The sequence below is a fragment of the Ovis aries genome, chromosome 11, assembly GCF_016772045.2.
Source record: "Ovis aries strain OAR_USU_Benz2616 breed Rambouillet chromosome 11, ARS-UI_Ramb_v3.0, whole genome shotgun sequence".
Lineage (NCBI taxonomy): Eukaryota > Metazoa > Chordata > Mammalia > Artiodactyla > Bovidae > Ovis > Ovis aries.
The window spans coordinates 35,750,542-35,776,199 of record NC_056064.1 but is presented as its reverse complement, the minus strand read 5'-3'; the positions used below and the strand labels follow the sequence as shown (position 1 = coordinate 35,776,199).

The window sequence follows — 25,658 nt, the reverse complement described above, 5'->3', positions numbered from 1 at the left end:
AAACAGGATAATCAAAAAATGTGGTTAATAGAGGATGGCCTCCATCTAGCGGGCTCAGCTACTCTGGGGAAATGAAGCTGACTGCTGTGAACTTAGAGGAAGGACACCGCACAAAATACCTGTCTCTGGTGCCACTAAGCGCCACCACGGCAGTAGGATGGAGGAGGCTCAGGTGGGGACCAGTTCCTTCTGTTCTTCCGCCAGAGGGTTTTATCCCTGAAACTGTTCAACAATTTGAACCCCCTATGATTAGAAGTACAGAGCTGTTTAGGAGGACAAAGTTAAAGAGTAGGGGCTTAGTCAGTTAATATTTAATTTTAATAATACTTATTATGCTTGAACAGTCAGCAGTGCACAAAGTGAATATTTACACACAGTGTGAACACATGCTTTAAATATGCAGTAGAGGAGGCGGGGCGAATTCACAATTAACAAAGCTAAAAAAAAATCCTTGTTATAAATTACACAAAACATATAAAAATATTTCTCTGAATGCATAGATTAAGACTTTAAACTCACCTACCAGCAACTGTGCAGTCTAACTCCACTGCCATACTCAGAGTCAGTTGACCACAGAGGACTTTATAAAAAGATGCAGTGCAGGGCCCGTCTCTCACTTGTGACTTCCTCAGCCTCCCTTTCTAAGCCCAGGAAATGCCCTGGAGCTACTCCTCGGTAGGCCACCTCCCAGCCAGGGACCTCCACTGCTTCTGAGAATCTCTAACTGATCTGGATGGCTAGAAGAGTACTAACCCCAGTGATTTAGACACATGAATTAATACTGAATTTATTTGTTCCAAGATAAAACTAGCCTTAATTGTATCAGTAAATTGTAACTTTTTTCAAAGGTAGAGGGGGAAAAAAAGGTTAGTATTTCTAGCTTCTGCCTGGTTGAAACACAAAGGAAGTTTCTTCTTTAAAGTATTTCAGAGAAAGGGAGTAATAAGTAACCTTTACTCTGCTAGACAAACACTGCACAAAGTGGGTAACTCACCATCAGTAATTAGTGTATTACAATTAAGTCACTGAACAGTGACTCCCCGTCACAAAGCTGGCCTTGAAAACACCTCAACCTCAGCTCAGCGTTTAGGCAGCAGCAGGAGGCCATTATCTTAGCACAACACTCTTCCACTGACATCTTCTGCACCTTCTCTCTCTCGATCGTAGTGTTCCAATAAAATTAACCCAGTTAGGAAGTTGAGTTTCTTTGGAAACTATAGGCACTGTGGGGAGAAAGCTTCTTAAGACAGCAGGGATGCTCTTCAACAGCTGGCTTCAAAACCCTGCTCTCCTGTTTGTCTAAGTGTGCTCATTCTTATTTCTAAAGTTAAGCTATTTAGTTCAACAAGACAGTGGCTTTTCTTTTTAACATTAATGACAGTGAAGGGAAGGAAAAGAACCCTTAAATGCATTTTTTACAAAAATTCTTACGCCATGCTCAAGAGTTTAATCAGGTGTTTGTTTCCAGAACACAGCCTGGTAGACTCACACTGACTTTGTTAAGTAGGTTAGTGATGGTTGTGGGGGGATCCCTAAGATTAAACAACTTGTTTACAAAAGCAACAGATTTTCAGAGTTGTGTAAAAATCTTAATAATTTCAAAATAATCTTTATCTTTGATACAAAAATAAAGATGCTAACTCCTTTAGTTCAGTTTCCCACAATAACCTTTAAAATAGCAACAGATTCTGTCCGGAAAATTGCTTTTCATTTCTAGTGGAAAATGAAAGTGGAGAACATGGACCAGCAATGTTTGTGCTCGTCTCTTTCAGTGAAATTAAACAGAAACGCGAAGACAGAATTGCTTCAGTTTAAAAAAAGAAAAATAGCGGTTGCTCTTTTACAAAGCGTCAGAGAGCCCTCTAGCGACACAATGGGGAGTTAATGCAGAGATGACTACAAGCAATGGCTAGAGACGGAAGTCATGAGTGTGTACAATGGAAAAGGTGGGGGGAGGGGAGGCTCTTTTGGTTAACAGCGTATTTACATTAGGTAACTGTATTCTTAAATGCTTTTAACCTGAGTAACATTTATAAATATGCTATGTGAAACCTCACAGCCACAAGTCACACCAAAATTCCTGTGTCCAGCACCTGCGCTTTCCCGTTATCCTCTCTAGTCAGTTCACATTTCAGGAGAGTCGTGAGCATGCAACATCGAGGGAAGCACATCCTGGCCCTTCAGCTGCGCTGTCAACAGGCGGGGAGCAGGCTCTGCTCTCTCTCAGCCTCCACCTAGACAACCCTCTCACATACACAGAACACACACTAGTATAGAACCGTCGGCTTCTGCCTCTCCAGGCCACTTCTCAGCTGTTCACAGCTTCAAGCAATAGGTTTATTGTGCACCAAGAGGCTTGGAAGAGTGGCACCGCTGCTTGGGGGTCAGGGGCTTCCTACCTTGGCAGAATGATGTTAGTGTATACTACGAAGTGGCATCGGGGCCCTCCTTGGGCATCCAAGGCATTTAGATCAATGGCTTGTCCTTGGCCCAGAGGTGATGCACACTGTCACAATACTCAGTAGTAAAAGCTCCTGCTGCATTAGTAAGTCAGTTTTGAAGCTCTCCTATTGTAGCAAGGCCTTTCAGTCAGTGAGGATGCAGCGTTTCTGAACAGAAAATTATTTTCACTTATCATTAAAACCAGTTCCAGCTCTTGAAAATCTTGGAGTCGAGCAACATCTTTGTCCTGAAACAAAAATAGGTTAAATAGATTAAGAGGAGCCACTTGTCTCGATGGTTCTGGTGTTCTGTGTTGAAACCAGTGATAGTGCAGGAAAATCCCCAGGAGCACAAACTGGGTTAAAATGTAGAAGCCCTCAGTAGCAGCTGTTGCTCCAAGAAGAGCACACCATGAGGCGTAGTGCAGGGGTGTTTTCCTCAGGTGCCCTGAGAAGCCAGAAGCCTGACATTCAGGGAACCCAGGGATGTTGGGAGGGTCACACATGTGCCTATATGGATGTGCCCTGTAATTAAGCCTGGTTCTTATGTTATAAAGCACAAGGCACATCTGATGGTATACTAAGGTAATCCTTACAGATCACTGCAGAGAAACAACTAAAAATAGGTACATGTGAATGCTAATTCAGAACATTCTCTCTGGTATCCTACAACTTTTATAAATGCTAGTATCTCCATAGGCCCAACAGAGGAAAGAAAGCTCAATGGAAGACCACCCTTTACTTTTTTTCTATTCTTTTCTCATTTCTTTAACTATGACTCACATACCCCAAGAGGAAAGTACATATTTTCCAAGTGGAAAAATCAACCACGTAACAGACCTTTCTTACCTTTCTTACCAGAGTATTGGGTAACTTTCTGATCTTCTCCACTTGATCAGGATTAACACCCAGCTCACAGCAACTCACTCTGAGCAGCTCTTGGTAGGTGAGCTCCTGTCGGTCCAGTTCAATTTCAATGAAATCATTTTCTCTAAGAGATGGGTTCTGAATCCTCACCTTGAGTACCAGCTCTAGGGAAAAGGGGAAGAAGCATTAATGAATCATTCTGGCATAGTTGGCTGATGCAATTTAAAATCTTTTCCAGGAGATGGTTACTGTTAATCATGCCCTGTGCTGAAGACCTATGCCACCCAACAAGAAAACCAAGCACAATCAGTGCAGTTTGCTCAGGCTCAATTCTGGCTCTGCTGGCGCAGGTGCCTGCATTGTCCTCCTATATCTAACACTGTGGTTCATAAAGTAAACGAACTTTTACTTTATACAGCAGAAGGAAATAGTGGACAACCATCCCAACTGTACAGAAGGATAATTTACTTCTGCTACTGGAGCTAAGCAGGTAAAGGCTTGAGAATGGGTTTGGGTATCAAACTATACATAAGCAGGGTATGGGGAAGAGAAGAGAAAAGGCGGCATGGGAAAGATATGGTACAAGAGTTACTCTACAAAGATATAACAATTGTGGATCTAAAGATATTTATGAGATGTGAAAATCCTTGCAATAAACACAGTACAGGATAAGCTACTAATAAAAATGAAGTCTAACTATGACTTAAATGCCTTACTTTAATAAGGGAAGAATCTTGGCTTTGGGAGTAAACAAAGACCATTATTCTTGGGTCTGGGATCTAAACGGTCTGCCCCTAAATTCTGAGCCTGGCTGCAAAGCAGGCTGAAGCTAAGCACATGTGCGCTTTTGGTAGTTCTGGTTGCTCTATATATGGCATCCCTGGGCCACAGCTATCAGCACCTAGAGCAACAGGTTCTCAAAACCAGAAAGAAGGCAGTTACCTATATGGAAAAAGAAAGGTAAGACTGGACCATACCCTGTGGCGTCTGACCAGAACTGGAGGTATTAACATAAACTTAATACTTTAAATTATAAATAGATATAGCAATACAGAAAAAAGTAAATGTGTGTGTTTGTTTGCTTGCCTTTTAACTTCACTAATCCTCTCAGGCTAGCGTGAAGCTTGATATCCAGGAAGTATATGTTCATTTTCTACTTTTCATCTAAAATATCAAGGGAGAGTTTGTTGCTTTTGTCATAAATTGTGGGAGCTGCTTTCAACTCTCTTTTTTTGTGACCTTTTGGACCTTGAATGACTGTGGTATGAATGGGTATATCCCTCATCTATCCTGTACTAGATGTGTGACTCTGGACGAATTACCTGTCTCTTTGTGTCTAACTTCATCCATTTCTAAAATGTACTAATGGAAATTCTATGGCAGCCCAGTAGTTAGGACTCGTTGCTCTCACTGCCAAGGCCTAGGGCCAACCCTTGGTTGGGGAACTAAGATCCGGCAAGTCATGTGGCAGAGCCAAAAAAGTAAATAAAAATAAAATGTACAAAATAATGCTCTTTTTACAAGTCTGTTGTAACAATTAAATGAGAACTCAGAATGCTCTGAAGTTATGTTATTATGTTAACATAACTAGTTATGTTACTAGTAAGTTATATTACTAAACATAAATGTTTAGTTTATAAATAAATCTTCCCGGTGAATCTTTCATTATTTAATTGTTCTTTATTGTTTGCTTGCTGTTTTCTTTCTTCTCTAACTGTCCTCTGAATGAGCTTAGAAGAAATGATACACTAGTAGCAATGAGCACATCTAGTGTTCACATTCTGGTTTCTGAATGCCATTCTGCACCAAGAAAAACCAGGGCTCCTTGGAGGAATGCCGGATTCCAAGGCTGGGGCAGGGAAGCTGCACTAGGGCGCCCGGAACATCTTGCTGCACCACAAAGTAAGGAAATGAGTTAAGAATAATGACGATGTCCAAGAGACACAACAAGCTCCAAAGGGGCTCCCTCTGGATCAGTCTGGCATAATTTGAACATCAAAATAAGGATACTAATGAATTATCATCCAATAAATAATAATCTATGCATTTTCTACTGCTGTAAATGGCGGAGAAGGGAAAGCCGTTCCCTGGCGTGCTGCGATTCATGGGGTCGCAAAGAGTCGGCAAGACTGAGCGACTGAACTGAACTGCTCATCAGGGCTTCCCTGGTGGCGCAGAGGGTAAAGCCTCTGCCTCCAGTGCAGGAGACCCAGGCTCAATCCCTGGGTCAGGAAGATCCCCTGGAGAAGGAAATGGCACCCCACTCCAGTGTTCTTGCCTGGAGAATCCCATGGACGGAGAAGCCTGGTGGGCTACAGTCCACAGGGTCACAAAGAGTCGGACATGACTGAGCGACTTCACTTTCACTGCTCATTAGAGCAGAGAAAAAAATGCAAACATACTCTACAACAGAACTGGCCTGGACTCTTCAAAAATCTGAAGGCAAGAAGGATAAAGGTTGAGGAAATGCTCCAGATTAAAGGAGACTACTCTAACATGGCAGCCCAATACAAACACAGCAGGCAGGAGTGGAGGGAGTAAAAACAGCTACAAAAGACACTGCTAGACACTGCATGAAATTTAAAGACAAAACAGTGGATTAAAGAGCAGTACTACATCAAGGTTATATTTTCTAAATCTGATTGCTGTACTGTGATCATGTAAGAGACTATCTTTGTTCTTGGGGCTTTCCAAGAGGCTCATTGGTAAAGAATCTGCCTGCCGATGCAGGAGACGCAGGTTCGATCCCTGGGTCGAGAAGATTCCCTGGAGTAGGAAATGGCAACCCACTCCAGTATTCTTGCCTGAAAAATCCCAGGGACAGAGGAGTCTGGTGGGCTCAGTTCCTAGGGTCACAAAGCGTCAGACTCAACTGAGCACACATCCTTGATCTTAGGAAAAAAAACGCGTAAATAGTTCTGGGTAAAGGGGCAAAAAATAATTTGTAAATCTCATTAAAGAGAGTTCCTCTTACCAGTTTTGCAACTTTTCTGTAAGGTTGTAATTATACTCAAAATTGCAGCCCTGCTGCTGCTGCTGCTGCTAAGTTACTTCAGTCGTATCCAATTCCATGCGACCCCATAGATGGCAGCCCACCAGGCTCCCCCATCCCCAGAATTCTCCAGGCAAGAACACTGGAGTGGGTTGCCATTTCCTTCTCCAATGCATGAAAGTGAAAAGAGAAAGTGAAGTCGCTCATGTCGTGTCTGATTCTTAGAGACCCCATGGACTGCAGCCTACCAGGCTCCTCTGTCATGGGATTTTCCAGGCAAGAGTACTGGAGTGGGATGCCATTGCCTTCTCCGCATTCAGGTGTGACCTAACTCAAATCTCTTATACACAGTGGACGTGACAAACAAATTCAAGGGATTAGATCTGATAGAGTGCCTGAAGAACTATGGGTGGAGGTTGGTAACACTGTACAGGAGGCAGTGACCAAAACCATCCCAAAGAAAAAGAAACACAAGAAGGCAAAGTGGCTGTCTGAGGAGGCCTTACAAATAGCTGATTAAAACAGGGGAGTGAAAAGCAAAGGAGAAAGGGAAAGACATACCCAACTGAATGCAGAGTTCCAAAGAATAACAAGGAGCGATAAGAAAGCCTTCTTAAGTGAATAATGCAAAGGAATAGAAGAAAACAATAGAATGGGAAAGATTACAAATCTCCTTAAGAAAATCAGAGATACCAAGGGAACATTTCACGCAAAGATGGGCACAATAAAGGACAGAAACAGTAAGGACCTAACAGAGGCAGAAGAGATTAAGAAGAGGTGGCAAAAATACACAGAAGAACTGTAGAAAAAAGGTCTTAATGACCTGGATAACCACAATGGTGTGGTCACTCACCTAGAGCCAGACATCCTGGAATGTGAAGTCAAGTGAGGCTTAGGAGCATTACTATGAACAAAGCTAGGGAAGGTGACGGAATTCCAGCTGAGCTATTTCAAATCCTGAAAACTCAGCAGTGGCCACAGGACTGGAAAAGGTCAGTTTTTATTCCAATCCCAAAGAATGGCAATGCCAAAGAATGTTCAAACTACTGTACAATTGTGCTTATTTCACATGCTAGCAAGGTAATACTCAGAATCCTTCAAGATAGACTTCAACAGCGCGTGAACCGAGAACTTCCAGATGTACAAGCTGCATTTAGAAAAGGCAGAGGAACCAGAGATCAAATTGCTAACATCCGCTGGATCACAGGAAAAGCAAGAGAATTCCAGAAAAACATCTACTTCTGCTTCATTGACTACACTAAAGCCTTTGACTGCGTGGATCACAATAAACTGCGGAAAATTCTGAAAGAGATGAAATTCTCCTCCTGAGAAACCCGTAGGCAGGATGAAGCAACAGAACTGGTCATGGAACAATGGACTGGTTCCAAACTGGGAAAGGAGTACGTCAAGGCTCTGTACTGTCACCCTGCTTATTTAATGTATACATAGAGTGCATCATGCAAAATGCTGGGCTGGATGACTCACAAGCTGGAATCAAGATTGCCAGGAGAAACATCAATAACCTCAGATATGCAGATGATACCACGCTAATAGCAGAAAGTGAAGAGGAACTAAAGAGGCTCTTGATGAAGGTGAAAGAGGAGAGTTAAAAAGCTTGCTTAAAACTCAATATTAAAAAAAAACAAAAACTTAACATTCAGGACTTCCCTGGTGGTCCACTGGCTAGGACTACAAACTCCCAGTGCAGGGGGCCTGGATTTGATCCCTGGTCAGACTTGATCCCACATGCCAAAACTAAAGACCCTGCATGCCACAACTAAGACCCAGAACAGCCAAATACTTTTTTTAAAAAAGAAAAAAAATAAAACTCAACATTCAAGAAACAAAGATCATGGCATCCAGTCCCATCACTTCATGGCGAATAGATGGGGAAGAAAGGAAACTGGCAAATTTTATTTTCTTGGGCTTCAAAATCACTGCAGACAGTGACTTCAGCCATGAAATTAAAAGATGCTTGCTCCTTGGAAGACAAGCTATGACCAACCTAGACAGCTTATTAAAAAGCACAGACATCACTTTTCCAGTAGTCATGTGTGGATCTGAGAGTTGGACCCTAAAGAAGGCTGAGCACCAAAGAATTGATACTTTGGAATTGTGCTGGAGAAGATTCTTGAGAGTCCCTTGGATAGCAAGGAGATCAATCCAGTAAACCCTAAAGGAAATCAGCCCTGAATATTCACTGGAAGGACCGATGCTGAAGCTGAAGCTCCAATACTTTGGCCATCTGCTGTGAAAAAGCTGACTCACTGGAAAAGACCCTGATGCTGGGAAAGATTGAGGGCAGGTGAAGGGGGTGACAGAGGATGAGATGGCTGGACGGTATCGCCAAACTCAGTTGGTTATGACTTTGAGCAAATTCCAAGAGATGGTGAAGGACATGGAAGCCCTGCAGTTCATGGGGCTGCAAAGAGCAGAACACAACTTAGCAACTGAGCAAGACTCAAAAGGGGTAAGTCCTATCCCCACTCCTCAAAGAAACAGGAAGTAAAGAACTAGACCCCTAGACAACTTTGCCCTTTTCAGAGGCTACTTGCTGATGAGAGGTTACCTTGCATATTAAATGGAAATGCTCCAGTGAAGAAAAATGGCTGGAATGCTGGCGCTGGTCCTGCGTAGGTCCCATTTTGAGGCTCCAGAGACATTGGTGGCTTGGACGGGACAGTAGAGAACAGGGATCGAGTCTGACTCACTGGGGGCTGACAAACAGGACCCGGTTTTGTGCTTTCTGGTGTTCTAAGTATGGCAGAGGGGGCAGACACATCCCCGTTCTGAACCAGTGCCAAAGAGGTGTGGTCCCGTGGAAAGGGCCCAAGCAGGGGAGGTTCCCCAGGGGGCAGCAATGGAGGAGAGCCATCTGCAGGGGGTGATGCAGGAGGTGTGGAGGGGCCCCCATTCTGTAGCTGGGCTGAATCCTCTGATGCAGGTGTATAGATAAAAGGGAAGGCTGGGTTGGCCAAATAGTTGGGAACAAACGGCAGTTCTGATTCCTTCTTCAGCTGGGGGTGGTCATCGCTGTCACCATCATCATCTTCCACTTAAAAAGATGAAAAAAAAAAAAAAAGATGAAAACACAGAACACTTACATAGTCCTTTAAAAATGAGCAAATAAAGGGACTTTATGCTCGTGGTCCAGTGGTTAAGACTGCCTCCCAACGCAAGGGGTGCAGGTTTGATCCCTGGTCAGGGAGCTAAGATCCCACATGCCTCTTAGCCAAAAAACCAAAACATAAAACAGAGACAATACTGTAACAAAGTCAATAAAGACTTTAAAAGTGAGCCACCTCAAAAAAACAAACAAACTTTTTAAAAAAAAAAAGATTTCACACAAAGGAAATTAGCAAGTCTCCTGTGAAAGCTGGTGTCCTTTGGTATATAACAAATATCTTGGTCAGTGTTTACTGCAGGTTTTTTGTTACCATTTCTATCTCCTTAAAGTTTACAGATTAAAAAACCCAAAACTTTATAATGTCTACCTTTCCAGAAACAGCATGGAATAATTATCTTGGCACAGTAAGACTATCTTATTTCTAGAAACAGATTGGCTATTTAGCATCAAGAATATATACAGGGGATATACATATATAGTTAGATACATATATATATATAATTATGACTGATTCACATTGTTGTTGGCACAAACCAATAAAACATCTTAAAGCAATTATCCTCCAATTTAAAAAAAAAACTCTTTTTAAAGAATACCATAAGTCTCAGTTTGACAAAATCAACCTCAAAAAGACTTACCTCCCATAATCTTCCTAATTTCTCTTCTTGATGTTAACTGGACAGGCATTTCTCCCTTTGTGGTAAGGATCTCTTTGTCAGCTCCTGATTTTAGTAAGTAAGAGACCACCTGACCATGATTGCGCTTACACGCCCAATGCAAACAGGTCCTACCCCCAAAAGAAAAAACAGAGACTGAAAAAGTGGAGGGGTGATCTGGGATTTCAAGCTCTACACATCAGTAAATAAATATATGCAAGCCTGTTAGAGTTCAGCTAGAACTAGAAAATCAGACTGGTAATTTTAACTTTTCAGAAAGCAGATGATCAAAATATTTAATATGCTTAAAATTTATTTTAAAATTTCATTTCTGATCCTTGGAAAGAGCTAATTTATCCCAGGGGCTTTATTACAACGGCTTCCAGAAGGCTGGCTGCCTGGCTGGCTAGATAACTCTAAAGATACTGCTCAGTGTTCCTCATTATATTTTCCCGGTCTCTTTAAAATATACTTTTACACGGCCATATTCCTTTTCAGAGAGTACCAAAACTTGCTTCATGTGCATCAAATGTCACTTGAAGATGAAATCTTGTCAGGCTACTAACCATCTCTCATCTGCAGCTTGCTCTGCCACTAAAATTATTACTACAGCAGATTCCTGTCTGAATCTCAGTTACTCTTTTGCTTCTTACTTTTCTTTCCTTCACACATACACAAAAGGATTTCCATTTTTAAAAGTTCAATTCTCTAGTTCTCTCCAGAAGGCTACAAACATATTCTCATTTGCTTAAATATAAGGCACCACACACATACTTTTAGTTCCTAAAGCATCTGAACAATATACATCTTCTGAAGTATTGATTCATTTAAGTAAAACGAATTGCTTACTATTGTATACTTAGGAAGGAATTATGCACCCTCTAAAAGAGCTATTATTTTAACACTGCACAGAAATAGGATTAGCGAAATTCCATCTTAACAGAGCTACTAAATTCATCCCCATGGAAGGAAAATACTTTTTCTCCCTCTGTTTTGAAATGTCTTCATTCACCAACTCTCTAATTGAACTGAGATAAGTATCTTCAGAGCTTTTAGATGAATATAAATATGGCAAAGGATAGAACATATGTTCAATAGTGGGGATTAGGTCACCCACTTGAGAAGTGTAACTCTCTAGAGAGTACATTTGGCTCCAGGAAAAAGCAGATTTGCCCTGGGTACCTCAAGATTTATGACTTACAGAAAGCCAGTTTGTCTGGCTGGCTAGGAGCAAACTCCACTGATGTTTCAGAGTGATATTTGAAACTATTATTCATTAGAATCAGATTATCAAAAAAAAAAGAACCAGATTATCCAGGTGCCTTTAAAATGTACTTCATCATAAAAAGAATTCCAGTTTGGAGAAAATCAAAGAGTCTTGATATGGACTTCTAAAATATAAGCACCATGAAGATAAGAAGTATCTGCTTGAATATACAGGTACTTAATTGATATTTGCTGAATAAGTGAACCAAGGACAAGGTGCACACTGCTTAGAGTAGAAGGATCCTGTATATTCTTGATTCTGGGCAAACTGTACTGAGAGTGTGTTTGTATAGGGCTGTCTTGAACACTTGAAAAATGAATAATTATAATGATAAGCATTCAAAAATGAATAGAACATGATGAGAAAAATATGTTCTGTTTTGGAAATAAAGTGCTCACTTGCAAGTAGTAAATCACTTGTTCACAACAAACCTGAGAGTGAAGGAAGGAATATTCTGCCAGTGGATCTGAGACATTTTTGGACAAACCAACTGCTAAAGTATCACCACGTAAAGTGGGGCTAAGTCAACACAGCACATCCCCCACAGCCCTGTACCCTGAGTGATCATTTATAGTCCAGATCTGGGTGGCTCCAGACAGCCATAATTCACAGGCACTATAGCCAGGCAGTATTTTCAACTTCTTCATGAGCCATTGTACTTGTTTCTTAAAGCCAAGGGGTATGCATGACACCTGAATTACAACTGATGTGGGAGCTCGATCTCTGAACTTCAACTCTTTAAGCTTTAAATCTGCAGTCAGAATATCCTATCAATGCTGGGAAGTACTGATATTTCAGACCAGAAATCTGAAATACGGACATCCTATCAGTGCTGGTAAGCACTTCAGACCAGAAGCATAAATTTCAATTGTGCAAAAATTGTGGTTACTGAGCAACTAAAAATTAAAAGCAGTAACCATTCTGCTTTTCTGTGTTACTGACTATGTTTTCTGAGGGTAACCTTTATATCTGATTACCCGGCACACTGCTTAATTAGAAAAAAGAAAAAAACAAACAAACAAACAAACGAGAACTTCTCTGGTGGTGCAGTGAATAAGAATCCTCCTGCCAATGTGGGGTACTAGGGTTTGGTCCCTGGTCTGGGAGGATTCCACATGCCTTGGAGCAACTAAGTCTGTGAGCCACAACTACTGAGCCCATGCTCTACAGCCTAAAAGCCACAACTACTGAAACCCATGCACCCTTAAGCCTGGTCTCTGCAGCAAGAGAAGCCACTGCAATGAGAAGCCCTCACATCCCAACAAAAAATAAAGCAACAAAAACCCCGTGCAGCCAAAAATAAATAAGGAAAAAAAAGTTAACACAGATACAGTACTTTACATACTGGACATTGTTCTAAAAGCTTTACGTGTATTAATTCATTTAGTCCTCTAAACAACCCAAGTTAAGTACTATCATCAACACTCGCCAGTGATCTAGTGGTTGGGAATCCACCTGCCAATGCAGGGAACATGGCTCGATCCCTGGTCCAGGAAGATTCCACATTTTACAGGGCATCTAAGCTGGGGCGCGGCAACCTCTGAGTGTGTGCTCTAGAGCCTGAAAGCTCCAACTACTGAGCTTGAGTGCCGCAAATACTGAAGCCAGCATGCTCTAGAGCCCCTGCTCTGAAACAAGAGAAGCCATGGTAATGAGAAGGCCTTGCATGGCAACCGAGAGTAGCCCCTGCTTGCTGCAACTAGAGAAAGCCCATGTGCAGCAACAGAAGACTCAACAAAGCCAAAAATAAACTAATTTAAAAACAAACAGGCAAAAAGAAAATTCTCCTACTTTTCGGATGAGGAAACTGAGGCAGTCAGCAAATAAGTAAAACAAACAGTATGGTGTACACAGCAATTGCGTTATAAGGACAGTAAAGTAAGGAAAGGGATTAGGGAATGCCAGAGATAGTGGAGGGGCATGGCACAACTTTAAGTTAAGGACCCAGGAAAGACTCATTCAGGGGACATCGAAGCTAAGACCTGAAGGAGGTGAGGGAGAAAAAGCATTTAAATGAAGGGAAGAGAAAACACAAGGGCCTTGAATGAACATTGTGCCTGATGTTTTGTTTATTTTTGGCTGCGCTGGGTCTTGGTTGCTTCACAAGGGCTTTCTCTAGTGGCAGCGAGCAGGGGCCACTCTCGAGTTGTGGTATGTGGGCTTCTCATTTTGGTGGCTTTTCTTGTTGCAGGGCACTCACTCTAGAATGCTCTGGCTTCGGTGGTTGGGGCACGCGGGCTCAGTAGTCGTGGCTCACGGGCTTTAGAGCTCGGGCTCAGTAGTTGCGGTGCACAGGCTTAGCTGCCCCAACAGCATGTGGGATCCTCCCAGACCAGGGATTGTCCCCTGCACTGGCAGGCAGATTTTCAACCACTGCACCACTAGAGAAGTCCTGTGCATGGTGTTTTCAGCAAAAGCAAGAAAGCCAGGGGAAGGAACGAAGAGAGCAAGGGGGTTAATCGAGAGATGAGGCTTAGAAATAGAGTGTGGGCTGAGGGACAAGGATTTGAACTGTAGGACCCTGTGGGCTTTTCCTCCATTTGAGATTGGAGCCATTAAAGGGTTTTAAGCAGAATTAAATGATCTGTGTTTTAAGTCAGGATTCCTCTGGCTGCTGTGCTGAGAAAAGACATAGGATAGGACTAATGAGGAGGCTACTGCATTAATCCAGGTGACAGATGGTGGCTTTGCACAAGACGTGTAGTGGCAGAGCTAGTGAGAAGTGGTCAGATTCTAACTACATCACTGCTAGTGAAGCTGGCAGGATTAGCAGCTTGACTGGATGTGGGTTGTGAGAGAAAGACAGAAGGTAAGGAGTGCACCAAAGATTCTGGCCAGCCAGTGCAGCTCAGATGCTCAGATGCGGACTCAAGCAGGCTGGGGACAGTTAGGGATATGAGGGAGACCAAGAACTCAACCCTGGACATGTAGAAGTCCTATTAGATATCTTCCCCCAATTAAGTCTATGAGAGCCTCTTCATAGTTCAACACTCTTATATTTTTCTGAGCACTTACTATGTGGTTAAGAAAGTATGGTTTCTAAGACTCCTCATGACCACTGCAGAGGGCACGGGTTCAATTCCTGGTCAGAAACTAAGATCCCACATGCCCCGAGGTGTGGTCAGAAAAAAAGAAAATTGTGTGAGGTGGGAAGGAGGGTCAAGAGGGAGGGGACATATGTATATCTACAGCTGATTCATGTTGATGTATGGCAGAAACCAACACAATATTGTAAAGCAATTCTTCTTCAATTAAAAAAAAAAAAAAGAAAGCATGGTTTGGAGGCAGATGCTGGGTTTCATTCCCAGCTCCATTAGTTACTGTAAATTCTTAGGGAAACTACTTATTCAGTTTTCCTATCTGTAAAACAAGAGGATAATAGCTCTGTCCCTGAGCCGCTGTGAATGAGATGATACACATAAATAATACATTTGGAACCTTGTTTGCACTACAGAGCAAGCTCAGGAAATGTTACCTATTTATATTATGCTGCATTTCCTTAAATGCTCACAACTCTTCTGAAATAACTAGAAAATGAAGTGACTCTGGCAAGGTCATATTGCTAAGCAGGAATGGAGAAGAGCCAGCACTCAAGTCCAGGCTTGTTCTACACAACACTGCCTCCCAGTGCCAAAACAGTGATTCACAGCTTGTGAACCACACAGAAATGCTAGAAATCACACACACAGAAAAGCAAGCTAGTTTGTAAACACTTAAACAAAATAAAACAAAAATGCAGTTTCTACTGTTTCCTGGCTTTCTGAACAGTTACCCAGGCTGTTTTCTTTGGGGTAAGTTGGCAGATAAACTTGTGAGGAAGTAAGGAAACTGATTCTGGTCCTGGCTATTAATAGTTGTGTGACCTAGGGCAGGTTAATCTCTGGGATTGAACCTATCTCCAATGTTCCCTTTAGTTTTAAACTGTATGATTCCACTTTAAAAAATAAAACATTTGCAAACTCACTTTAATTCTCAGCTAGCAAATAGCCTGATTAGCATTACTTGGATCAAATAAAAAAATTTAAATGTGAAGAGAGCGGAATAACACCACATTCAGTAACTTAATACAAAAAAATTGACCACCGGCACTTCTTAAAATGTGACTCCTTATTTAGTTGGGAAGGACTCAATCACTGGCAGGCATCTGAAGTCTTGGATAAAGTCTCATATTTCAAACTGTCTTAAGAAAACAAAGCAAAACATTATGTAGGATTAATGAATGAGTCTTCCTGCCACAGGCAGCTGTAGGTAGCAGCAAATCACTGCTGCAGTAAGGCAACAGAAAAGCAGAATAGCAATGCAAGTGATTTATTTTCCCTAGTCTTGGGAAAAGAAATCGTGCTAGTTTACAAGATCCACGTTTGCTCAACTGTTTATGCTTTTTGCTCTGCACAGATGTGTTCTTCAGAGTAATTCCGAACTCGAACTTGGGTGAGCTCCGAATGAGCGTGAGAGTAATCAGCACCTTTTGGCACACGTTATGGGGGTGGGGGTGGGGGTGGGGTCGGCGGGGCACGGGGCGCCAGCGTTCGGGTGGGCGCTGCCGGCGCAGGACCACGTGGGCCGGGATTTGGGCATGACTCGCCGCAGACTCTCCGAGGCAGGGGGGCCAGTGCTAGCCTCCAGAGCGCACAACCTCGTTGGCTCTGGGTGCCGGGCCACGCCTTAGCGGGCTTCCGGGACTGCGCTAGGCCGAGGTCGCGTCCCGGGCTGGATGCTCTGACCCTAGGCCTCCCCCGCTCCCCACTTACCAGCCGTTGACCTCATTTTGGGAGTTCACATCCACCCCGCTCTCCACCAGTTTCCGCACCTCCCGAATGTCCCCCAAGGCCGCGGCCTCCCGCAGCCTCTCCTGCTGCTCCTTCTGCTCGAGGAGAGCGCTCATCTTTCTTTGGCCCCAGGCCCCCGCTAGGGCACGCCCGCCCAGCCCCGGCCGGTCAGCGCCGCCGCCGCCGCGGACCACTCCCCGCCATGGAGAGGCCGCGCGGGGTACAGCTGCCCCGCTCGCGCTGCAGCCCGTGCCGAGCCAGGGGCCTCCGTTCCCCCTTCTTGGCACGCCCGCTGCTCCCCTGCTGCTCCCGGCCCGCGGGCCTAAACCTCCTCCCGGCCGCGCCTCCCACAGGCCGGCTCTGGGGGAACCTATTCAGAGTGACAACCCTGACCCAGATATTTTCCGTTCCTACCCTCCGCGCGCGCGAGGGCGGGCTGTTTATGTAACTGCTGCACAATATTATCTGCCGTGATTCACCAACTATTTTTAGACCTCCCCACCCGGCAGTTTCTGGAGAGGAGGACAGAAACGAGGGAAGGGAAGAATGCGTATTTGAGAGCCAGGAAGGCCTAATCCTCTGGAGCAGGCTGTTTACCACGCATCAAAAATAATTGATTTAAGAAAACAGACAAAAATAATAGTAATAATTGGTTTTGTTTTTTCCCCAGTTTGTGTGGCTCTTTTTCCTTATCTGAATCAACTCTTGCCTAGCAGGGTGGGGAAATGGGCCGAAAACGATCCCACTATTATATGCCCATTATTGCAGAAATAGAATACACGATTCTTTCTTTTGACACTGCTTGGGACCATTCAGTTCGATTATTTATTTCAATTGCTGTTGTCTTACTCACATTTTAGAGATTTCTTCTAATTCGGCTTTCAGGAAAAATATTTATACTGTGCTCAGAGTCTATAAACTGTGATTCATTACTGCTTTTATTTTATTTTTTTTGGTTACTGCTTTTAAATCATAATTAATTACTCTTCGTGAAGGCCATGTAAGGAAAATAGAAAAGAACACCAAAGAGGCTTTCAAGTTATCCCAGTCTTTAATATCAGGAGCTAGGGAGAGAAGTGGTCCAAGTATAAACAGCATTCTTCCTGACTCTCTGGCTAATCAATCTAATGAGGCTCAGAGCCTGGGCTGGCGCTGCTTTACTACACAGCAGGAGAAAAAGAAGAGTATTGTTTTGCTGAGCCCAGGTTCCTGGGCAAGATCTTCCAATGTGGCACAGGATGGAAGCTTGCAGATGGGGTTGGAAGGATTAAGGAGTAACCCTGGGGTGGGGAGGAGGAAGGCCTGAACACAAGAGATAAAATAGGAAATGACAAATTTAGGCATGGAGTTTTCATTTCCCTCTCTTGGGGCAGCCCAGGGTTTGCGCAGCAAGCACTTTTCTTGCTGTGCCTGCGTGCTCAGTCACTCAGCAACCCCATGAACTGTAGCCGGCCAGACTCCCTGTCCATGGAATTTTCCAGGCAAGAATACTGGAGTGGGTTGCCTTTCCTACTCCAGGGGATGCATTTCCTGCATTGGCAGTCAGGATTCTTTACCACTGAGCCACCGGGGATGCCCTTTCTTCTTGCTACTGTTTTATGAAAAACTCGTATCTGTTTATTGTGTTACAGACATTCACACAGTACACAGTGCACACCAGATGGTTTGAATATAAACTGACTGCATGCTTACACTGACCTTATAGTGAACTGGAACTCTGCTTGAGGTGACACTTTCATTTGTCCCCCAATACAAACTTTTAACTCTCCGCATGGTACTCCACCTGAAACTGATGTGCAGAGTAGTACTGGAATTGGGCCCTTCAGTACAATTCAAGTGACAGGGGAGTAGATAGTGGCCTCTTTTTTTTTTTTTTTTTTAATAGCAGTTCAAAAAGCTTGGTAGCGAGTGCACATCAAAATCTGTGAGTTCTCTTTGTAAGGATTTATTTGTTAAATTACCCATGTGCCCTACAATAACTATCGAATCAACGAACATAAATATTTTCTTAAAAACCTCTGGGTGCCTGCATGCCAAGTCACTTCAGTTGTGTCTGACTCTTTGTGACCCTACCCACTGTAGCCCACCAGGGTCCTCTGTCCATGGGATTCTCCAGACAAGAGTACTGGGGTGGGTTGCCATGCCCTCCTCTAGGGGATATTGCCGACCCAGGGATAGAACCCAGGTCTCTTCCATCTCCTGCATTGGTAGGTAGGTTCTTTTACCGCTAGCACCACCTGGAAAACCCTAAACAACCTCGACTTATCTCTAACTCCAGTATTCTGCTTGTTATTCTCACATTAAAAAAACAAAACTTTCTCTGCAAACAAAACCTTTACCCTGGCCATAACTGAATGCAACCTGATAGTTATTCATTTCCATGTATCTACACTTTGTCTTGTCTCTAGGGAATTAACTCCCTGGGTGTATCAGACATGCATTATTTGCGAGGCACTATTCTAGGCACTGAAGATCTTGCTGCAAAGAAATCAGAGTCCCTTATTTAAAAAAACATGCAGTCTAGCCAAGGAGACAAGACAAATAATAGGATGTGATAAACATTATATATACCAGAAGTCCTACGGCATATAGCGTAGTGGTTGTCAGTATGGAGATTATAACTAGAATGCTTTGGTTTGTGTACCAGTTTTGCCTCTCATATCATCTTGGATCAGTTTCTTAACCTTGCCTCAAGTTCTACATCTCCAAATAGGGATGATAATAATAGCACCTACTTTGCAGGATTGTTCAATGAATTGAATGACTATGTGTAAAGTTTGGATGTTGAAAACACTCTGTGGTATATTACAACAAGGTTGAGTCAAGGAAGATAGCATCCGATAGCATAGGAGGATAAGTGGTGGTCAGGAGACAAAGATACACCCAAGTTTCTGGCTGGGCAGATAGTAGTGTCATTTACTGAGATTTGGATCAAAGAATGAAGAGAAAGTTTGGGGTATGTTGATGAATTCATTTTTGAATCAGTTGAATTGAGCTTTCTGAAAACACTTAATTATTGCTGATATCAACATTTACCTACTGCCAGACACTATGGGCTTCCCTGGTGGCTCAGAAATTAAAGTGTCTGCCTCCAATGCGGGAGACCTGGGGTTCGATCCCTGGGTCAGGAAGATCTCCTGGAGAAGGAAATGGCAATCCACTCCAGTATTCTTGCCTGGAGAATCCCATGGACAGAGAAGTCTAGTAGGTTACAGTCCACGGGGTTGCAAAGAGTTGGACACGACTGAGCGACTTCACTTCAGACACTATGGTAAATGCTGTACATGAATTGTCTCAGTTATTAATAGTTCTCACAGCAACCTTTTAAGTTAGGAGCATCATTATTATCTGAAGCATAGAGAGGTAAGTCTTGCCCAGAACTGTACAGTTTAGTGACAGAGTGAGGCTGTAAAGTCAAGAAGTTCAATTCTAGAGCCTGCCTGTGCTTTCTTTCCTGATTTTCATTTGAGTAGAGATGCCTAGTAACAACAATAAGCCCGGTAAACAGTCATGAATATAGGTATCATATTTCAGAAGGAGTTCTGGGCTGGTGATTTGGACTTGGTAGTCATCAGTAAAGGAGCTAACTAAAATCATGGGGACAGAACTGATGGTCCCAAGAAAGCATGTTGGGTGTCAAGAGAAGGCAGCCAAAGACACCCAAAGAACAACCCAATATTTTATTGATGGACAGAAAAGGAGAAATCCTCAAATGAGACTGACGAGGAGCAACCGGAATAGTAGATGAAAAGCAAAGGAGTGAGAGGGTTTGGCAAAGAGAGAGTGATCCACAGGGTTAAATGCTGCGGAAAGGGCAAGAAAGAAAGGACTGGAAAGTGTGGAGAGATTTAACCACAAGGGGATTGCTGGTGACCACGGAGAGACAAGTGGCAGGGATGGCACCCATACGATAATGGGCACTGCATCACCCAAGAAAGCTGTAGGGCTCATCACGTGCATCAGTAAATCTGCATGGCTATTTTCTGCACTCCTCTTCCATGGAATGTATTTTACACCTGTTGTACCAAACAGCAGTTTAGACACTGACATGTAAACTTCCTAAAAAGATAAAGCAAAGACAAAAGCCTTTCTCTTATTAGAAACAAGATATACCATCACTTATAGCTTCCTTGGTGGCTCAGCGGTGAAGAATCCACCTGCAATACAGGAGACCTGGGTTCGATCCCTGGGTCGGGAAGATCCCCTGGAGGAGGGCATGGCAACCCACTCCAGTATTTTTGCTTGGAGAATCCCATGAACAGAGGAGCCTGGCGGGCTGCAGTCCGTGGGGTCACAAAGGGTCAGACGTGACTGAAGCCACTGAGCACGCATCATTCTCCAAACATTATTGTACTTTAACTTTCATAATTTGACAATGCATTCATGAAATAATTTGTAGACACCTAGTTTTTTAAAATTTTATTTATCTAGTCATTTATCTTTGACTGTGCTGGGTCTTCGTTGCTGCCTGAGGACTTTCTCTAGTTGTGGTGAGTGGGGGCTACTCTCTAGTTGTGACACACGGGCTTAATTATCCCACAGCATGTGGAATCTTCTTGGAGCAGGGATCAAACCCGAGTCCCCTGCACTGGCAGGCGGATTCTTAGCCACTGGACCACCAGGGAAGTCCATAGACACAGTTTTCACAGACAAATTAAAAAACACTTTTTAAACATGAATGCCCTGGTTTATCATGTTAAGAATTTCAAACATTACCTATGTTAACAGAAACAGTGGAGTTGGAGTGTAATGTGCCATCTCCAAGCTGCATAACGAGAACCACCAGTGGTACTATGAAACTTGTCACTCTTTCCAAGGCATGGTTCTTTAAACTTGTGGATGTCAGCCCTCGTAAGTCCCTGTGCTTTTGGACTGGTTTGGTGATCCACTGGGTGTTAGGATTTCTTCTGGTAGCTTTATGGAATGAGGATAACCTCAAAGAATCTGTCTGTAGAATCTTCACCAACCCAGTAAGAATCCAGGACTCTCAGAGCCCCACAGTGGCATCCAGCTCACTCCTCCACAATAGAATGAAGGCTTCAAGCAAACTTTAGCCATGATAATCAGGCTTGGTGTAACTGGCACCCTGAGGCATGTGTGGCCAACACAGCTCATAGGAATCTGATACGTGACATAACCTTGCTTGGTCCTGTGTCCCAGCCTGCACACTTTATGAGGCCGGGTAGGGTGGAGGGTCCTGCGGGGTGCAGAGAGCAGGCAGTACTGCCTGCAGCCCACCATGGGGAGAAAGTGCATTGCATGGGACTGCTTCTTCCTCCACTGCTCCTGGATATATTTGTAAGTGCCTATTTTGGCTTCCCTTTGAGATAAACTGATGGCTGCCACCAGACGGAAAGGGAGAAACTTTCATTTAAAAGAAAAAGACTGATAATTGCAATATCATGCGACCAACGCCAAAATGTACAAGGTAAAACAGCAGCACAGACAAGATGACCAGCTGTTGTGTGCGACAGGCAGCGAACGAGGCTCCAGGTTGGCTTTACAGAGCTGGTGATGCTTGGCATGTGACCTGAGAAAGACGGGTAGGTGTTTCTGGGGTGAGGAGAGAGCATTCCGTGTCTAGAGCCGTGTAATGTGATGTGGGAGGAAGCAGGGGTGTTCAGGGTGTGAGGGAATGGTAGCAAAAAGTTGGAGAAGCAGGTAAGATCATGGATGACCTTGGTGTTTCAATTTTAGATGGGGACCCATTGAAGGATTTTGGGCAGGGAAGAGACATAACCAAGTTTACATTTAAAAAGATTGAGGCAGCAAAGCAAATGGAGGATGGCCTCATGGGACCACACAGAAGGCTAGGAAGCATTAGAAACTGTGGCTTTGTATCTATATTTGTTCCCCAGAGCTGTCAAAACAAAGCATCAGAGATTTGGGTGCTTAACAGAAATTTATCCTCTCTCAGTTCTGGAGGCTAAAAGTCCAGGATCAAAGTGTCAGCAAGCTTGATTTCTCCTGAAGCCCCTCTCCTCGGTTTACAGATGGCTACCTTCTCACTATGCCCTCACATGACCTTTCCTCTTTGTGTGTGTCTACCTGGTGTTTCCAAATTTCCTCTTATAAGGGTACCATTCAGATTGTATTGGGGCCTATTTGAACTTTATTACCTCTCTAAAGGCTCTGTGGTCATGTATGGATGTGAGAGTTGGACTATGAAGAAGGCTGAGCGCTGAAGAATTGATGCTTTTGAACTGTGGTGTTGGAGAAGACTCTTGAGAGTCCCTTGGACTGCAAGGAGATCCAACCAGTCCATTCTGAAGGAGATCAGCCCTGGGATTTCTTTGGAGGGAATGATGCTGAAGCTGAAACTCCAGTACTTCGGCCACCTCATGCAAAGAATTGACTCATTGGAAAAGACTCTGATGCTGGAAGGGATTGGGGGCAGGAGGAGAAGGGGACGACCGAGGATGAGATGGCTGGATGGCATCACTGACTTGATGGACCTGAGTCTGAGTGAACTCCGGAAGTTGGTGATAGACAGGGAGGCCTGGCATGCTGCAATTCATGGGGTCGCAAAGAGTCGGACACGACTGAGCAACTGAACTGAACCAAAAGGCTGTTTCCAAATGCAATCCCATCGTGAGGTCCTTTTGTGGACTCTGAAAATTTGAACATATGAATTTGCATGTGTTTGTGGTAGGGCACACAATTCAGTCTATTACACTTTGCATTAGCAACATACATGGAAAGGGGTCTGCACACCACAGACCGATAAGGTTGTTTTCATCTCATCATCAGAAAATAACCAACTCATATAATCTATAAAAGTTATGTATAAACTGGGCATTGTGATTTGTTCATAAGACTACTTTTGGGAATTCCCTGGTGGCTCAGTGGTTAGGACTCTGAGCTTCCATTTCAGGGGACCTGGGTTGTATCCCTGGTTGAGTAACTAAGATCCCACATGCCACAGGGTATGGCAAAAAAACAAACACAAAGCTTTTCTCTGAATCCATGATGCCCAGTAGTTGATGCTGGTACTGCTTGAACTAGTGAAAAAGGCAAACGAGTGAATCTGTTGTCAGCAGTGGTAATACACACTGAACCGTGGCTGTGGCTGCCCTTGGAGTCTACAGAAAACAAAGCTACACTGTAAGACTTGCCTAGGATGGGACAGGGTGGGAGCTCTTGCCTCTGAGATCCAAAGGACAGTGTTTTCCTTTGATTTCATTTGAAATTATCGCTACATTTCTGTCTTCCATGGATCAGGAGCTCTCTGGCAACCAGGTCTTACACATCTATCTATATTCTTGCCCACTAATGCAGTTTCTGGTACGTGCACATGCGCCATTGAAGTCTGCGCAATGAATGAGGGAATTAGAAGTTCAGTGGTTAGGTTAACACTTTGGGTGCCACAGTGGAGCCCAGATTAAACCCTTCATCAGGAACTTGAGATCCTGAAAGCTGCGTGATGCAGCCAAAAAAAAAAAAAGTTCCAGTGAGCAGAGTCTATGACTCTGCACTCAGGTTTCATAAGTCCTGTTTGTAGTTCAAGACGTATGCTTTTTTCCCCCTTTTTGGTGGTCTTGGCAGTGGTGAACCTACCAAAATGCTTCACTGAGAAAACAGCAGCCATCAGCTGAAAACTCCCTCATCCCACTGGTACATCTACAAACAGATTTCTTTTTTCTTCTGTAGGTTTAGTGGAGAAAAGGTCCCTTTTTCCTAGGAAAGGCCAATATGCCCTGGAGCCTACAGGGCTTCCCTTCTTCTATCACCTTTCCTTCTTAAGAATTTGGAACTTTAGCTATTCTCTTATCTTCTACCTTCTCCAACACTCAGTTTAGTTCAGTTGCTCAGTCTTGTCCGACTCTCTGGGACCCCATGGACTGCAGCACGCCAGGTTTCTCTGTCCATCACAAATTCCTGGAGCTTCCTCAAACTCACGTCCATTGAGTCGGTGATGCCATCCATCTCATCTCCTTTGTCGTCCCCTTCTCCTCCTGCCTTCAATCTTTACCACCATCAGGGTCTTTTCCAATGACTCAGTTCTTTGCATCAGGTGACCAAAGTATTAGTCTCTAACACTAAACATATTCTAACTTCCCATATTAAAAAAGCCTTCCTTAACTCATACCTCCTTTCACATCTCACCCTGTCTTGCTGTGTCCCTTCTTAAAATGAGTTGTCCATCTGCCATTTTTCCCCCTCATTGTCCCTTCATTCTTTGATCCACTTCAGTCTGACTTCCAGCTACAGATCCAAGGAGTTCTGTTTAGTCTTCGCATGCCAGGCCTTTGGCAGACTTCTACGATGCCGGTCACTTCCACCTTCTTCCCTGACTGTACTCTTCAGACTTTCCCCTTACGTCTTTGGCTTTCCTTTCACAGCATCCTATGCTGGTTCCTTCTCTACCCCTTTAAAGCAGCATCTCTCAAATGTTTGGCATCTTCAGGACACTTAGTGAGAATCCTGCCAGGTTCGGGTTTACTTAAAATAATGATGAACATTGCTTCACGTAGTGAAATGGCCTTGTAATATACTACTCTCTCTGCCTTGGATTATTTTCTGTCCACTTTGCTTGTCTGGAGAGCCATCATCTTTTAGGTCTTATTTCCACAGACAGTCCTCTCTGTTACTCTTTGATACAACCCTATTTTCTGATCATAATTTTTGTTGTTGTTTAGCTAATGATTAAACTTAAAATGTGTTGGGCCTGTTCCACGTCTCACGTGTTATTTTCACAGTAACATCTTATGTATGTAGGGAGGTATTACTGTAAATCCTAATTTCACAGATCGAGAAAGGAAGGTAGAGTGGCAGAGCTGGGATTACCAACCTAGACGATCTGTCTTTAGAATCCATACTCTAAATGGTGCTAGAGTACGTAATACTAAAATTTATGTTTATTTATTTATTTATTTATTTATATAGTGACTGTCTCACTCTCAAATCCTCAAGGTCTGTGAGAGCAAACACCGTGTCTGAAAGGTTCGGAGCTTAGCTTCAGGAGTTTACCTGGTACATGGTAAATACTGATATTTGTTCAGTAAATGAATCAGTAATTAAAAAGAAGATTCCGGTCTGGAAGGCATACTCCTCCCTACACTCCTCGCGACCTTGTAGAAACTGCCTTATCTCTTCCTGCATTGTTAATCTGGGGAGTCGGAGTGGGAGGACTACCCCAGGTAGAAGAGGCGACAAGCTCAGCGGCTAGAAGAACGGAGTCGGAATACGGCAAGAGTGCTATCTTCCGTTTCCTCCACTAGAAGACGGCACAGAGAGCACCGCGTGAGATAAGTGATACGCTACCCGCTACCCTTTTCTCCATTTCAGAGTGGTGTTGAAGCTTCGAGGCGTAGGCTCCTACTTCTGTGAAAGAGTGGGCAACGCGGGTCCACGGAGGACAGCAGCGGACTCGGCCACCGTGAGTAGCCTTGGCGCGGCATAGGGCGGCGCCGACGTGCAGAGGCGGAGTCCCGGTCTCGGCACGCTCCGCCCCCGGGCCGGCGGAAGCGGCCCGCTCTCAACTCCCAGGTCTGGGCGTGTCCCCGCCGGCGCACGCGCGCGAACTGCATGCTGGGAAG

The 25,658-nt window shown here is 43.8% G+C and overlaps 1 protein-coding gene and 1 pseudogene across 2 annotated transcripts; both read right to left on the bottom strand.

The window, feature by feature from the left end:
- Positions 1-299: 299 nt before the first annotated feature.
- On the bottom strand, positions 300-16,500 carry ANKRD40 (ankyrin repeat domain 40). Of its 2 annotated transcripts, none has more exons than XM_004012760.6 (5): positions 16,102-16,500; positions 10,066-10,214; positions 8,870-9,355; positions 3,291-3,472; positions 300-2,689 (listed from the first exon to the last, which is right to left on the bottom strand). In XM_004012760.6, exons 1-5 carry the CDS (start codon positions 16,233-16,235, stop codon positions 2,543-2,545), a joined length of 1,098 nt encoding a protein of 365 aa, XP_004012809.2. In that variant the 5' UTR covers positions 16,236-16,500; the 3' UTR covers positions 300-2,542. The 2 variants fall into 2 exon arrangements, with proteins under 2 accessions (XP_004012809.2, XP_012041273.2); XM_012185883.4 differs by having other exon boundaries at positions 10,066-10,149.
- Positions 16,501-20,840: 4,340 nt separating this feature from the next.
- LOC101116492 (large ribosomal subunit protein eL15-like) lies at positions 20,841-25,649 on the bottom strand (annotated as a pseudogene).
- Between the last annotated feature and the right edge of the window lie 9 nt (positions 25,650-25,658).